The 15,754-nt window shown below is 38.5% G+C and overlaps 1 protein-coding gene across 2 annotated transcripts in view; it reads right to left on the bottom strand.

Annotated features, from left to right (window-relative positions):
* The window catches only part of LOC133551279 (protocadherin alpha-C2-like), a 54,475-nt gene extending 40,887 nt beyond the window's left edge, over positions 1–13,588 (bottom strand). For both annotated transcript variants that reach the window (XM_061897831.1, XM_061897832.1), the window contains exon 1: positions 10,782–13,588. In XM_061897831.1, the coding sequence (XP_061753815.1) occupies positions 10,782–13,415 (2,634 nt within the window). In that variant the 5' untranslated portion in view covers positions 13,416–13,588. The remainder of the gene's footprint in view (positions 1–10,781) is intronic.
* Positions 13,589–15,754: the final 2,166 nt, after the last annotated feature.

Here is a 15,754-nt window from a genome sequence, read left to right as displayed (position 1 = left end):
ACATATTACAGTCCTGAAGATTTTGCTGGCTTTCTTAGGGAGGATGGTTGCAGCCGAAAATGGCTGCATTCGTGGAAATTGATATATATATTTTTTTTAGTTCTCCTGCTGATACGATAGCAGTTAATTGTGTGGAAATATGGGGAAGATCTGGAGAAATAACAGCAAAAGTACACTTCATTCACTAACAGTGTTACAAACAAGATCAGTTAGAATATTACATAATGTTGGCTATAGAGAGCATACAAACCTTTATTTATTGAATCAAAAATACTGAATTTGCCAACAGCTAAAATTATACACAAAGCAAACGATAATCTGCTATTGAAGAATATACAAAAATTATTCTCAACAAAAGAGGAGAAATATAATCTTTGCGAAAAATGTAATTTAAAACAACTGTGCGGACGTACAACACTTAACACCTTCAGTACGGTATATCTGTATGTGGAATTAAAATATGGAGTGGATTAAGGAAATAAATCAAACAATGTACTAATATGATCCACTTCTAGAAACACTTTAAACTTAAAAGTGTTTACAAAGTACAAAGAAGAACCATGATTCACATTCTGAATTTATCTCATCCATCCATTAATTTTCAAGATAATCTTACTCATCTCACCGTATGAAATATACCTTACTTCATTAATAATTTTGTATGTATTTATTTATTTTTATTGTTCTTACTTATGGAGTATATTGTGAATAAATTTAGAACAGGAAGTGAAAAAAAGCTTTGGCAACTGCTTTGTAAAGGAAAAGGAGTAGGATTACATAAACTCTGCTTCTTTCTACTCCTTTTCGAACATGTTGAATAGAGAAACTGGGGCTGGAGGTCGAAATAAACTCAAACTCAACTCAATTGTGTGTTTCCAAACACAGTGTGGAGCCGCTCCCCAAAAACAGTAATAACCTCCCTTACTGCAAATAATCTGCATTTCTTAGTATCTTAAGTATCAATATGAAGTATTATCCTTACTGGAGGACAATGCTAAACATGTTACACACAGAGTAAGCAAAGAGCAGGTATGTTAATGTTAAGCTACCTGCTAAACTAGCTTGAAAAAACAGAATAAATAAGCTCTTAGTAAAGTTTAAGAAGTGTAAATTAAGCTGTGTGGCAGCCTAATGTAAACAGAAATTAACAGGAAAATGAACAAGTAGAATAATACGTGTTAAAGAGAGGATAATATAACAGCAAGTGTTTTTTAGTCATTTTTAAATTTAATTAGTCGAGTTTTATCTAACAAAATTGCACAAGATTTTATTCAAATTACAGTACATTTAGTCAATTAAAACATTAAGCAAAAAATATAAGGCCTGTATTTAGTAAAGCGATTGTTTAGCACCAAAGTACCACAATCTTATGTTCAGGAATGTTGTAGGTATTTTTTTGTTCAATAGCCAATAAAAACATTTCGGGCAGTTTTTAAATGTATTTTATATGCTATGCCTCTGGTTAGGCCGGTATATACAGCATGTGTGTTGTGAAACGTAGTTACGATGCATGCCCTCCTTATAATTTGTTTATGAGCGCGGGAGAACCGGAAGTAGCAAGGGAACATACAGTAGCTTTAACCTAAATATGACTGGATGCCACCAGGACTCGCCTGCTGATGTCATCATTTAGAATTAAAAATAAAATGCGTCCTCTTCACTTTCTCCTCGGTGTATACATATTGCAATGTGGAACATGTTAAATCCGCACATTTTCATTTTCCCGGTAAAAAAAATAAACTTCCTCATCTAACAAAAAAAAAATGCATCCGATTTGCTCCCCTTCATACTAACTTTCTTTCATAAGTGCAGTGTTAAAGAGCTGTGTTTGGATATATTTTGAACTTGTCCTACACATTCAAAATACAAAATTAAATATGATTGGATTGCGTTTCTGTCAACATTTTTGTCTTGTTTTTATTCGTCGACGACCGTGTGTTTGTGTTGTTATCGTCTTAGTTAACGTCCATTCTGTTTTGATTCGTTATCGTCTTAATTTTGTCACGGGAAAATAGGTTGTTGACGATAACTCAGACAAAAGTTATTGGTCAACAAAATTAACAATGACACTGTCATAGTCTGTACATTGTTGATGTCGACACCAGGGGTAATATCAGTATATGATCAATACTTGAGTGATTACATCTACCTGCACTTCGCCTACTGTCTCTGCATCCTTGGGTTCCAGACACAACCAAAACAGATTGCAGTAAAATTATTTACACAAAGCTCATTGTGAAGTGAAGTGAAGTGAATTATATTTATATAGCGCTTTTCTCAAGTGACTCAAAGCGCTTTACATAGTGACACCCAATATCTAAGTTACATTTAAACCAGTGTGTGTGGCACTGGGAGCAGGTGGGTAAAGTGTCTTGCCCAAGGACACAACGGCAGTAACTAGGATGGCACAAGCGGGAATCGAACCTGCAACCCTCAAGTTGCTGGCACAGCCACTCTACCAACCGAGCTATAAATAAGTGTACTGTATTAATTAATTATGATAAAAACAGTAATAATTCATTTTGATTACATAAAGAAACACCACCAAAGGCTTTCGCATTCTCCGCTGCCTCCTTTGTTGTCCACAAGTTGCAGATATTCTCTCTGTTTTATGCTTGGAAAGCATAACATTTCCAACACATTTATCCCCACAGGTTTAGAGCATTTGTAAAATGTTGATAGTTAACTATAGCGCTATTTTTTATTTTATTTTTATTTTTAATTTGAAAGACAATGAGAGATTATCACTTAAATGTCTCTGTCATGTAAATGCTGCATCCTGGCTTGGCCAGCGTTGCAAATAAAAATGTTTTTTTCTTAATTGTCCTACCCTGGATGAATTTAATAATTATTTTCTACAAACTTTGTATGTAAGCAACTACTGTACAATTCCTTGCCTGAATCAGCCACAACTGGTCTGGTTGAATCCGACCCTTCGTGCATCTTTGCACGGGCTTATTGTAAATATGTTGTGATTAAAAAGGGATTTAGTTATGGGCCTCAACAGATTTAGCTATTTACAACTTCTCAGGATGTGTGTCCCAGAAAAAGATGGCACATAATATTCCATCAATTCATCAGGGAGTATTTTCTGCTGGTCGACCCAGCCTCTTTGACAAAATCTAATTTGCAGAGCTGAGCAGCAAGGGCTAAAGGAAGGTTAATCTAATTTATTTCGCTACGCATTTCCTCAACATGTGACAAATTTACAAGGGACTGCTTTGTGGACAGTACAAACCTTAATATGAAAATATTTATATTGGTTGATTGTTTCAACAGAGAATCATGAAACAGTCAATTTCTAAACATTAAAAGGTGGGTCCATCAGTACTGAATATGTTCTATCTGATCAACAAAGATATATGTTGTGCAAGTTCGCAATGGAGTAGCAACCAGCAGAGGGTGCAGCTCACACAAAGACTACTGGTAGTTTTTTGCCAAAAATGTACATACTAAATCAAATAAATAGGAACAATGTGGGCATAATAAATAAATAAAGAAGCAAACAAAAATATAGCAAAGTTATGTGCTGTGCTTTTGTGATCTTAAAAACTAGTGAATTTTCAGCGACTGAAAATGTTCGGCCCAAAAGTTGATTTTTCGAGAAATCCAACTCATTCACTATTTGGCCTGTTCATAATTATTTTATGTTGCATTGGAATACCAATGGTAAATTAATATTTTCGAAAACGGGGAATAAACGTGCATTTTTAAAGCCCTGATTTTATTGAGGTTAGTACAGTCATATAGTCATGAATGTAATAATAATGCAACATATAGGTATATACATATACATATACATATATATATGTATATACCTATATGTATATACATATATATATATATATATATATATATATACACACACACATAGGTATATACATACATACATACATACATACATATACATATATATATATATATATATATATATATATATATATATATATATATATATATATATATATATATGGGGTGTAACGGTACGTGTATTTGTATTGAACCGTTTCGGTATGGGGGTTCCGGTTCGGTGCGGAGGAGTACCGAACGAGTTCAACACAAACATATGAAGTAGCCGCCTATCCTTAAGTCTTGACAAGCTGCTCCGCTCCGTTCTGCCTCTGTCTCCTGCACAGCACCCAGCATTGTCCCTCCCACACAACCATCTGATTGGTTACAACAGTAGCGATAACAAGCTAATCAGCAGTGCGTATTCAGAGCGCATCTAGTCCGCGCTTCAGCGTCGAGCAGATAGGCGTTTAGCAGGGGAGCAGCGGACTCTCCCCAAGTTATACTAAACACTTCCAAGTCAACTACTTTCTAAACATCACTATGAGCCCGTTGACCTTCTAGAAACAAACTGCAAATCAGCTCACTCGCAGTCCTGGCTTTAGGTGAAGGCTAGTTAGCTTTTAGCGTAACGTTAGCTCATTTTGCGGTGTGTGCGTGTGGGTGTGTGTGTGTGTGTTACGGACAGTGTTGATTGAGGTATGTTGAAGCAGCAAAAAAGGGCATTATGTTAAATGAAGAGTTTCTGTCTCTGATAGTGTATATAATAATGTAAGTGCATCATAAAGCCTACATGAACTCCTATTGCTATTGTACTATTTTTCAGCTATAGTTACATGAATCATTAGCAATGTAGCAGCTTAGTTTTGAATGGTAGGGGTCCCTACTATCACATGTTGATACAAATATAACATTTACATAATAAAAAATCAACTACAGGCTTCCCAAATGCTTTAATAAATTAAGCATGATGAGTTGACTTGAAACTGTTGAATGTTGCACTTTTGAATGTAGAAGAATATTTGTGTCATTTTATTTCATCTAAGCAACAACTTGAGGCAGTTTAATGTGGATTAACGTGGGCAGGATTATTATAGTGTTCCCAATGTTAAAAGGATCAAGCCATTGTTTACAAATTTGGTAAATAAATAACCAAAAAATGTATAGTTTGTTGTTTTCTTACTGCACCGAAAATGAACCGAACCGTTACCTCTAAACCGAGGTAAGTACCGAACCGAAATTTTTGTGTACGTTACACCCCTGATATATATATATGCACATATATATATACATATACATATATACATATATATACATATGTATATATATATATATATATATATATATATATATATATATATATATACATATATATATATATATACACACACATGTATATATATATATATATATATCACCACCCTACAGAGGCACTATAGAGAGCCTGCTGACCAACAGCATCTCTGTCTGGACTGGAGCCTGAAATGCCTCAGACTGGAAGTTTCTCCAGAGAGTGGGGAGGACGGCGGAAAAGATCATCAGGACTCCTCTTCCTCCTATCCAGGCGATCGCGAAAAGCCGCTGCCTGACCAGGACTCAGAAAACCTGCAAAGACTCGTCCCACCCTCATCAAGGACTGTTTTCACTGCTGGACTCTAGAAAGAAGTTCCGCAGCCTCCGAAGCAGAACCTCCAGGTTCTGTAACAGCTTCCTCCCTCAGGCCGTCAGACTCTTGAACGGATCATAATTAAATTATCCCCTCAACTCCCCCCAAAATGGATTAATTCGCTGGAATAAAAAAGACAATATATTCAAATAGATCCATAAACGTGGACTCATGTGAAAAAATGCAATATATTTATCCGTACAATAATCTATTTATATATATGTATTTAATTTATATATATATTTACAAATCATTTATATATATATTTATTAAATTATATATGCATCTTATTGTTTTGTTTTTTTTATCTTGCACTACCATGAGTTTATGTAACACAATTTCATTTGTATCTGTGCTGTAAAGTTCAAATTTGAATGACAAGAAAAAGGAAGTCTAAAAGTCTAGTCTAAAATATTTCAATGTTTCAGTTTTAAGCCTTGTCTTCTTTTTTGCGTGTTTTGACCAATAATTTTCGTTTCGACGTATCCCTCCTAAAACACGGACAAAGTTGAATGTCTATTGCAGTAGTTCTCAAACTCTTTTCACCAAGTACCACCTCAGAAAAGACTTTGCTCTACCATTATGTGCAACATTAAAATACAGTCATGTAGTAGGCCCAAGTATTCATTAAAAACAAGGCAGAGGTTTTACTTAACAAACATATTTGTTATTTTTGGCTGCTGTAGAATTACACACAGTTTGAACAGTAACATCGTTTTGGAGCATAGGAAAATAAAACACTTATCAATCAATTGAGTGATTTTTTCGGCATGCCACAAGATGGAGCTTGCATACCACTACACAGTTTGAGAACCACTGGTCCATTGTTTATCTAATCAAATCAACTTTATTTACAACATAGACTGGTTGTAAAAGTGAAAGTGAAAAGAATGAGGTTCCCCAGGCTGGTGAAGTTAACACATCAATACTGCTGCATAGCCCTCAACTTTAGGGTCTTCAGATGAGGTTTTTGTCTGCTTTTAGGCTGTTTTTACACTTCATTGCTTGCTCATGTTTGGAAAAAAAAACAGTGAGCTTTAATTAATTTGCCTGTCCATTTCATAAATTTAAATAACTTGGACAACCAAAATATGGATTAAAAAATCGATTTGATGACATTCGTCCCTCGTTAATTGCGGCCAAAAGTTTCCATGTCTGACCATTGTAAACAAAATCTCCTCAAAGTAGGATTACTATTAATAAATCAAACATGTTCATTGTTGGACTATAACTATTCACAACTTTCTAAATACGTTTTTAACATAATTAGAGCCCTATAAATATGAAATAACACTCAGTCACTTTTACACTCGTTTCACCCAAATAGCAATGAGTGCATTCTACTGTAGATTACAGATCCTCTAAGCGTCACCCGACATTCAAAACATGGTGACGACATAAATACCTTGTCACATCCAAGGTAATTCCTCTAAATTATAAATGTAGTTCTATGTGCTGAAACCATGGGTGTGTGTTGTTCCGCAAAAACGTGGTAAACTTGACAGTCGGAGCAACAATCATTAGTTTTGCTGTTAGGGTTATATGTTGTTAAAGGCCTACTGAAACCCACTACTACCGACCACGCAGTCTGATAGTTTATATATCGATGATTAAATATTAACATTGCAACACATGCCAATACGGGCGGTTTAGTTTACTAAATTACAATTTTAAATTTCCCACGGAGTTTCTTGTTGAAAACGTCGCGGAATGATGACGCGTGCGCGTGACGTCCCGGGTTGCAGGGGGACATATTAGCGCACCACCATTTGCTAATTGTCGTCTCTTCTCATCGCGCAATCACACAGTATTGTGGACATCTGTGTTGCTGAATCTTTTGCAATTTGTTCAATTAATAATAGAGAAGTCAAAGTAGAAAGATGGAGCTGGGAAGCTTTAGCCTTTAGCCACACAAACACGGGGTTTCCTTGTTTAAAATTCCCGGAGGTGAAGCTTTACTATGGATCAGAGCGGTCAAGCGAACATGGTTCCCGACCACTTGTCAACCGGCAGGTTTCAATGAGAAAATTGTGGTAAAAAGTGGCCTCTAACCAGAGATCAGCTGAGCTTGCGCCGTCCATGCAGCTGCCGTCGACTTCCCTCAGAGACTGGCGTCAAGACTCCCGTGGACAAACCCCTCCGACTATCAGGTACTATTTAATCTCACTAAAACACTAGCAACACAATAGAAAAATAACGGCTTTCCCAGAATTATCTTAGTAAATGTGTCTAAAAACATCTGAATCCATCCCAATGCAATCGCTTTTTTTTAAACTTTATTTATTTTATTTATTTATTTTTTTTCTAGTCCTTTACTATCAATATCATCATCCACAAATCTTTCATCCTCTCTCAAATTAATGGTGAAATTGTCGTTTTCTCGGTCCGAATAGCTCTTGCTGCTGGAGGCTCCCATTAAAAACAATGTGAGGACGTGAGGAGCCCTCACCCTTGTGACGTCATCGTCTGCGACTTCCGGTAAAGGCAAGGCTTTTTTATTAGAGACTAAAAGTTGCAAACTTTATTGTCGATGTTCTCTACTAAATCCTTTCAGCAAAAATATGGCAATATCGCGAAATGATCAAGTATGAAACATAGAATGGACCTGTTATCCCCGTTTAAATAAGAACATCTCATTTCAGTAGGCCTTTAACATCACGTGTCCTTTTTTGTCATTCCACATTGCTCAAGCTAAAGCTGTGTTGTTAATATCAAAGATAAAGAGTTCATCTCCATTTTGCCCAGACCGATGCTGATAGCTGATATCTCATAGCAGACAAGGCCGATGCAACATTCCGCTGTTGTCTTTTAAAATCGCTCGCATCACGGTCTAAGTCTCGCTGATGTAAAGATGTGTTATTGCTGAGACAAGCGCTGAAAAAGAAGTTAATCAAACAGTTGTTATGCTAAAAGTTGGTCGATTTGATTGTCGCTGTGAAAATAAAGCAGCGCCAACATTAGGTCATTGTGCTTTTGTTGGCTTGGTGCATATCTTTATCGATCGCCACAACATAGTACTAGAAAATAAGACAAATACTGCACTGCAATACATATAACACATAAATAAATCTCAATATTTAAAGCGCTGGATAACGACCATACACAGTAAAATTTGAGATTACATTATTTGAATCATACCTTTACAATGTAAGGCCCATTTAATGTACAAAACCAAAAAACCAGTGAAGTTGGCACGTTGTGTAAATCGTAAATAAAAAAAGAATACAATATTTTGCAAATCCTTTTAAACTTATATTTAATTGAATAGACTGCAAAAACTAGGTATTTAATGTTCGAACTGAGAAAATTAATTTTGTTTTGCAAATAATCATTAACTTAGAATTTAATGGCAGCAAATCATTGCATAAAAATTGGCACAAGGGTATTTTTACCACGCTGTTACATGGCCTTTTATTTTCACAACACTTAGTGAACGTTTGGGAACTGAGGAGACCAATTTTTAAGCTTTACAGGTGGATTTATTTCCCATTCTTGCTTGATGAACAGCTTGAGTTGTTCAGTTATTATTTTCCTCTTTGTTCCGGAGGACACAACGTCTACAGTTTCCAAAACCAATTGAAAATGTGGACTCGTTAGACCACTGAACACTTTTACACTTTGCATCAGTCCAAGAGAAGTCGGCAGCGTTTCTGGGTGTTGTTGATAAATGGCTTTCACTTTGCATAACTTGCACTTACACATGTACCGACAAACTATAGTTACTGACAGTGGTTTTCGGAAGTGTTCCTGAGCCCATGTGGTGATATCGCTTACACACTGATGTCGCTTTTTGATGCAGTACCGCCTAAGGGATCAAAGATATGTAATATCATTGCTTACGTGCAGTGATTATTCCAGATTCTCTGAACCTTTTGATGATATTCCTTGCAATAGTTCGTTGAGAAATGTTGTTCTTAAACTGTGAGACAATTTGCTCATGCATTTGTTCAGAAAGTGGTGACCCTCGCCTTATCCTTGTTTGTGAATGACTTAGCATTTCATGGAAGCTGCTTTTATACCCAATCATGGCATCCACCTGTTCCCAATTAGCCTGTTCCCCTGTGGGATTTTCCAAATAAGTGTTTGATGAGCATTCCTCAATTTTCTCAGTATTGTTTGCCACTTGAACCATGTTGCAGCCATCAAATTCCAAATGAGCTAATATTTGCAAAAAACAACAAAGTTTACCAGTTCGAATGTTAAGTATCTTGTCTTTACAGTGTATTCAATTGAATATAGGTTAAAAATTTTTTGAAAATCATTGTATTCTGTTTTTTGTTTATGATTTACACAACGTGCCAACTTCACTGGTTTTAGGTTGTGTACAATAGAACAATTACAGTGATCACAATTACTACTCAGTGGCCTAGTGGTTAGAGTGTCCGCCCTGAGATCGGTAGGATGTGAGTTCAAACCCCGGCCGAGTCATACCAAAGACTATATAAATGGGACCCATTACCTCCCTGCTTGGCACTCAGCATCAAGGGTTGGAATTGAGGGTTAAATCACCAAAAATGATTCCCGGGCATGGCACCGCTGCTGCCCACTGCTCCCCTCACCTCCCAGGGGGTGATCAAGGGTGATGGGTCAAATGCAGAGAATAATTTTGCCACACCAAGAGTGTGTGTGTGTGACAATCATTGGTACTTTAACTTTAACTGTAACTTTAGTTCAAAATTTAAGAGTAGAAATGAAAAAGCTGATATTTTTATTGAAAATATTTGCATGTCGGCAAACATTAGTAGCTTTACTTTTTGGATGTGTAGCAATTAGCCAAATGAGAATGCCTCATATATTTTTTCCCTGGACAACAAGTCTTACAGTTGCTTCTATTGAGTCAATCAACTGTAAGAGCCAACTGTAGTCTCATTCAGACACACCATTTAGTTCAAGCTTACTTGCTCAGATTGAGCAAAGAGGTGAAGACTATATGACCCACTCTGAAGGCGGATGTGATGACAACCTCAAATGGAGACACAAATCTCTGAATCATCAGAAAATCACACAGGGCTGTAGAAAAGCATCAGGACTGACGTTAATGCAGTGTGAGTGCTGAGCTGGGCTAGGCTCAGCGACTTCACGGGATAAGGGCGAAGTGAACCAAAGAGAATAAAACCCAGCACTGATTCGGTTGCTGGCTTCGATGCCGGAGGGAGGCAATATTTAAGTGTCTCAAAAGGGAAAATAATAGTAAAATAATAATAAACATTTTAGCTTTCAGTAGGACTAAAGTTGAGTCGGTACTTTGAAGTTTGCATTAAAGTAACACATCATTAACTACATTGCAGTCATGAAAGCAAAGATACTTTTAAGTATTAAAACATACCTCTGGGCAGATTTGCAGCGAGGCATCAGGCATGCTCAGTCTGCGTACAAATCCACTTCCACTTGTGAAGAAACGGTCAGCGCCACTGCCCCAGGTGCCACTGATGGGTCGTCCTGTGTTGTAGAACATGAAGGTGTCACTGCCGGAGGTGGCCGTCAAGCAGGTCTTGTAGCAGTAAGTCTTTGTTAGCGAGCCATTTCCGCGCACTTCGATGTAGTGAGGCTCAACTTTAAGGTCCCTCCGGAGTACCACATTATTATTAGGTTGCCCTGCGGCTCCACCACCACCGCCGGGGCCACCAGCACTCACGCTACTGTTGCCGCCATCAGGAGGTGGCTTCTGTGACCCACAGCAAGGGGAGCAGGACCCCGGTTGGGTGCAATAGGCATGGCAGCGGACAATTGCCAGCACCACCACAGTGACCAGGAAAACAAAGGTGGTGGCGCTCAAAGCGACGATCAAGTATAGGGTCACGTTTGAGAAAAGCAGTGTGCTGTGAGGTCGGATGATCCTCTTGGGGTCAGGGACAACTTTAGGGGGCACCTCCATGACAGCCACATTGATGGTGGCGGTGGAGGACAGCGCAGGCTGTCCGTGGTCCTTCACCAAAACCGTTAGTGCAAACGAGGTTGAGTTATCTTCCAGGATCCTACGAGTGGTCCTGATCTCACCTGTGTGTTCGTGCACCTTAAACAAGTCCAGGTCAGTGGCGGTTTCGAGCATGTACACCAGCCAGGCGTTTGGACCGGCATCCGCATCATATGCCACCACTTTGGTCACCAAGGCACCAGAATCCGCGTTCTTTTGAACAGTCTCTAAGGAGCGTGTGCCATTACCCGGAGGGTTGACGATGAGTGGTGCGTGGTCATTCTGATCCATTATGTAGATGTAGACGGTGGCGACGCGACTAAGCGGAGGAATGCCCCCATCTTGGGCTTTGACCTGGAAGTGAAACTCTCTCAGTGATTCATAGTCGAAGGCTCGCAGGGCATAAGCCTCGCCAGTATCGGCCTTTACAGACACATAGGAGGTGACAGGGATGCCGTGGTTATTGTCATTGAGAACTGTGTAGGTGATGCGTGCATTCTCCTTGATGTCTGCGTCTTGAGCCTTTACAGTACACAAAGAGGCCCCGTGGCTATTGTTCTCGGTCACGTACACCGTGTATGACGTCTGCTCGAATCGAGGTGGGTTGTCATTGACATCGGCCACGTCCACCTGGATGGTCTTCTGAGAGGAAAGCGGAGGGTTTCCTCCGTCTGTGGCACTCAGCGTGACATTGTAGGCATCAATGGTCTCACGGTCCAAGAAGGCTGAGGATACTAGGGTGTAGTAGTTTCTGAAGGACTTGATTTTGAAAGGGAGGCCTGCCGGGATCTCTAAAGACACCTGCTTGTTGGCGCCGGAGTCTCGATCAGTGACACTGATCAGGGCCACGACCGTGTCGGCGCGGGCGTCCTCCCTCACAGGGCTCGACAGGGATGACAGCACGATCTGAGGGACGTTGTCGTTCACGTCCACCACTTCTACCACCACCTTACAGTGTGCCGCCACCGCCCCTGGACCTTTGTCCATTGCTTGGATGTACATCTCATACGAGTTGGTCTCCTCGTAGTCAACATTTCTCCTTACTCTTATTTCTCCTGTATTAGTGTCCATGCTGAACATCTGCCTGACTCGCTCAGGAGTGTAGCTGCTAAACGAGTAGTACACTTCACCATTCGTGCCTTCATCCAGGTCGGTGGCATTCAGTTTGATCACCAGGGTGTCTTTGGGCGAATTCTCCAACAGTTTCACCTTGTATACGGAGTTGTCAAACATAGGGACGTTGTCATTCGAATCCAGGACTCGCACGTTGATTTTTGCAGTGCCTGTTTTCTCAGGTGTCCCGCCATCAACAGCACTCAAAATGATCTGGTGGTAAGCAGTCTGTTCCCGATCGAGAGGCTTTTTGAGCACGAGCTCAATGTTCTTTGTGTTCAGGGAAGGTTTGTTGGATACCAGGGCAAAATGGTCATTTGTGCTCAGCTGATACAAACGAACTGAATTTGACCCTATGTCGGAATCCTGGGCATTTTCAATCGGGTACCTCGACCCCGGCAGAGCGGATTCTGTGATTTCAACTTGGTACTCCTCCCGAGGGAACTGTGGCGCATTATCGTTGGCGTCCACAATTTCCACCTCAACATGGTGCACCTCGGTGGGATTTTCCACCAGAACCTCCAGATTGATGAGGCAGCTGCTGGACGCATCGCACAGCGCCTCCCTGTCGATCCTCTCATTAACAAGCAATTTGCCATTTTTAGGGTTGACAATCACGTAGCGCTTGCTGCTGCTGCTGGAGGTTACCTTGATTTTCCGGCTGGCCAGCCTTCGAATATCCAGCCCCAAGTCTTGCGCAAGATCAGCCACCAGTGCCCCATTGTCCAGTTCTTCTGTAATGGAATAGCGCAATTGTCCGAACGAAAGGCCACAAAATAAGGAGAATATCACAAAATAACAAAAAGGCACATTGCTCCCTCGCAGGTTGCATATCCCCGCAACATCCATTGCAAACTCATAGGATCCGCAGACGGTTTCAAACGCAGCCTTCCGCCTTTTTAGCTTGCAGTACCTCGCGTCCCAGCGCCTCATTAAGGTGGGCTAAATGCATTCCGGCTGAATGGAACAGAAGCGGCTCAGCCATTGTCGGTACCGGCGGTGGTGAATCCTCTCCAGCGCGCCCATATTTTCTTTGTCCGTGATACGCTTTTTTTTTTTTCCAGTCTCCAATGCGCGCTGCTGACGGGTGTGTTTCCTTGCCGCTGGAGCTGTGAGAGCAGTAAAACCACACAAAATATCCGTGGCGTACTTCCGGAACACCAGTGCACCTTCAAAATACAACACACATTGGTGTAAAATGAACGTGTGTGCGTTCAAATCACCCGAGTGTCGCGTGATTATTTTATAAAAAATATATTTTTTGTCATAGATTCAACAGGAATTTTGTTATTATGTGTATAATCTAAAATATTTTCCAGCTATTATAATTACTTTGAAAATCCTTACCGGAAGTTACTGAAACAAAACTACCAACTTAGCAGTATCCCACGCTACCGCGCGCAGTCTCTTCCTTTTCCCCTCCTCCCTTTTTGCGATCTAAGGATTATAAATATTAAAAACAATACAAATATTAAAGCTTCTATAAAATAACGTCTTAACAATAACAACAAGTGTTTTGTTGGCGTTTCCTTGATCATGTGTAACATTACACAAATGTGTGACTCTAATGATGCATTTGGGGTGTTGCCCGTGCAACGAGATGAATGAAGATGCGGTTTTAAGCCCCTGAACATGCTTAGGGACTATTCGTCCTCCGCTGTCTGCATGCAATGCAGTCGCAAGGATCTGCTTAATTTTGCCGGTAGCCATTCTGTGGTGCAGCCTACCGCATGACGATCATTTGGGCAAGGCGCAGCAGGGAGAAAACATTGCACTGACAATCACAACCTTCCCTCCACATGGATCACTGTCAGTGGTAGACCCCAGACTGTCAGGTCAAATCATGGCATTGAAGGCGCCTGCAGTGGTGGACCCCCAGAAAGCAGAAGTATCATATTCCCTCTGGTCCATTTCACAGGGAGAACCATGATATAGGGCTTTACATGCACTGGGATGGATGTTCATTTCTTTAAACAGCTTAATTAAGCAGTGGTGCAATTATTACATGAGTTTCTTTGTGTACAATGCAAATATTTATATATATATATATATATATATATATATATATATATATATATATATATATATATATATATATATATACATATATATTAGGAGTGTGGGGGGAAATCGATTCGAATATGAATGCAATCGTTTACGTCGTGCGATTTAGAATCGATTCTCATTTTTAAAAAATTGATTTTTATTTTGTATTTTTTTTTTTTATTTTATTTATTTTTTTTTTATCAATCCAACAAACCACTACACAGCAATACCATAACAATGCAATCCAATTTCAAAACCAAACCTGACCCAGCAACACTCAGAACTGCAATAAACAGAGCAATTGAGAGGAGACACAAACACGACACAGAACAAACCAAAAGTAATGAAACAAAAATGAATATTATCAAAAACAGTATCAATATTAATTATAATTTCAGCATAGCAGTAATTAAAAAACCCTCACTGACATTATCATTAGACATTTATAAAAATAATAAAAAAAGAACAATAGTGTCACAGTGGCCTACACTTGCATCGCATCTCATAAGCTTGACAACACACTGTGTCCAATGTTTTCACAAAGATAAAATAAGTCATATTTTTGGTTCGTTTAGTAGTTAAAACACATTTTAATTATTGCGATCAGTTGATAAAACATTGTCCTTTGCAATTATAAAAGCTTTTTTTTTTTATTTAAATCTACTACTCTGCTAGCATGTCAGCAGACTGGGGTAGATCCTGCTGAAATCCTATGTATTGAATGAATAAAGAATCATTTTGAATCGGAAAAATATTGTTTTTGAATCGGGAATCGAATCGAATCGAAAAAATCCATTTGTTATTGAATCGTGACCCCAAGAATCGATATTGAATCGAATCGTGGGACACCCAAAGATTCACAGCCCTAATATATATATATATATATATATATATATATATATATATATATATATACATACACATAAATATATACATATATATATATATATATATATATGTATATATACACATAAATATATACATACATATATATATATATATATAAATATATATATATTTATATATATATATATATATATATATATATATATATATATATATATATATATATATATATATATATATATATAAATATATATATATATATATATAAATATATATATATATATATATATATATATATATATATATATATATTTGGTGCATTAGACCACATGCTTACAGGTGTGTTACATCTATATATATTATTTTTTTCTTGGTGCATT

Source organism: Nerophis ophidion, linkage group LG04 (genome assembly GCF_033978795.1).
Source record: "Nerophis ophidion isolate RoL-2023_Sa linkage group LG04, RoL_Noph_v1.0, whole genome shotgun sequence".
NCBI lineage: Eukaryota > Metazoa > Chordata > Actinopteri > Syngnathiformes > Syngnathidae > Nerophis > Nerophis ophidion.
Note: the sequence above shows the minus strand (reverse complement) of the source record. Positions and strands in the feature narration are given on the sequence as shown.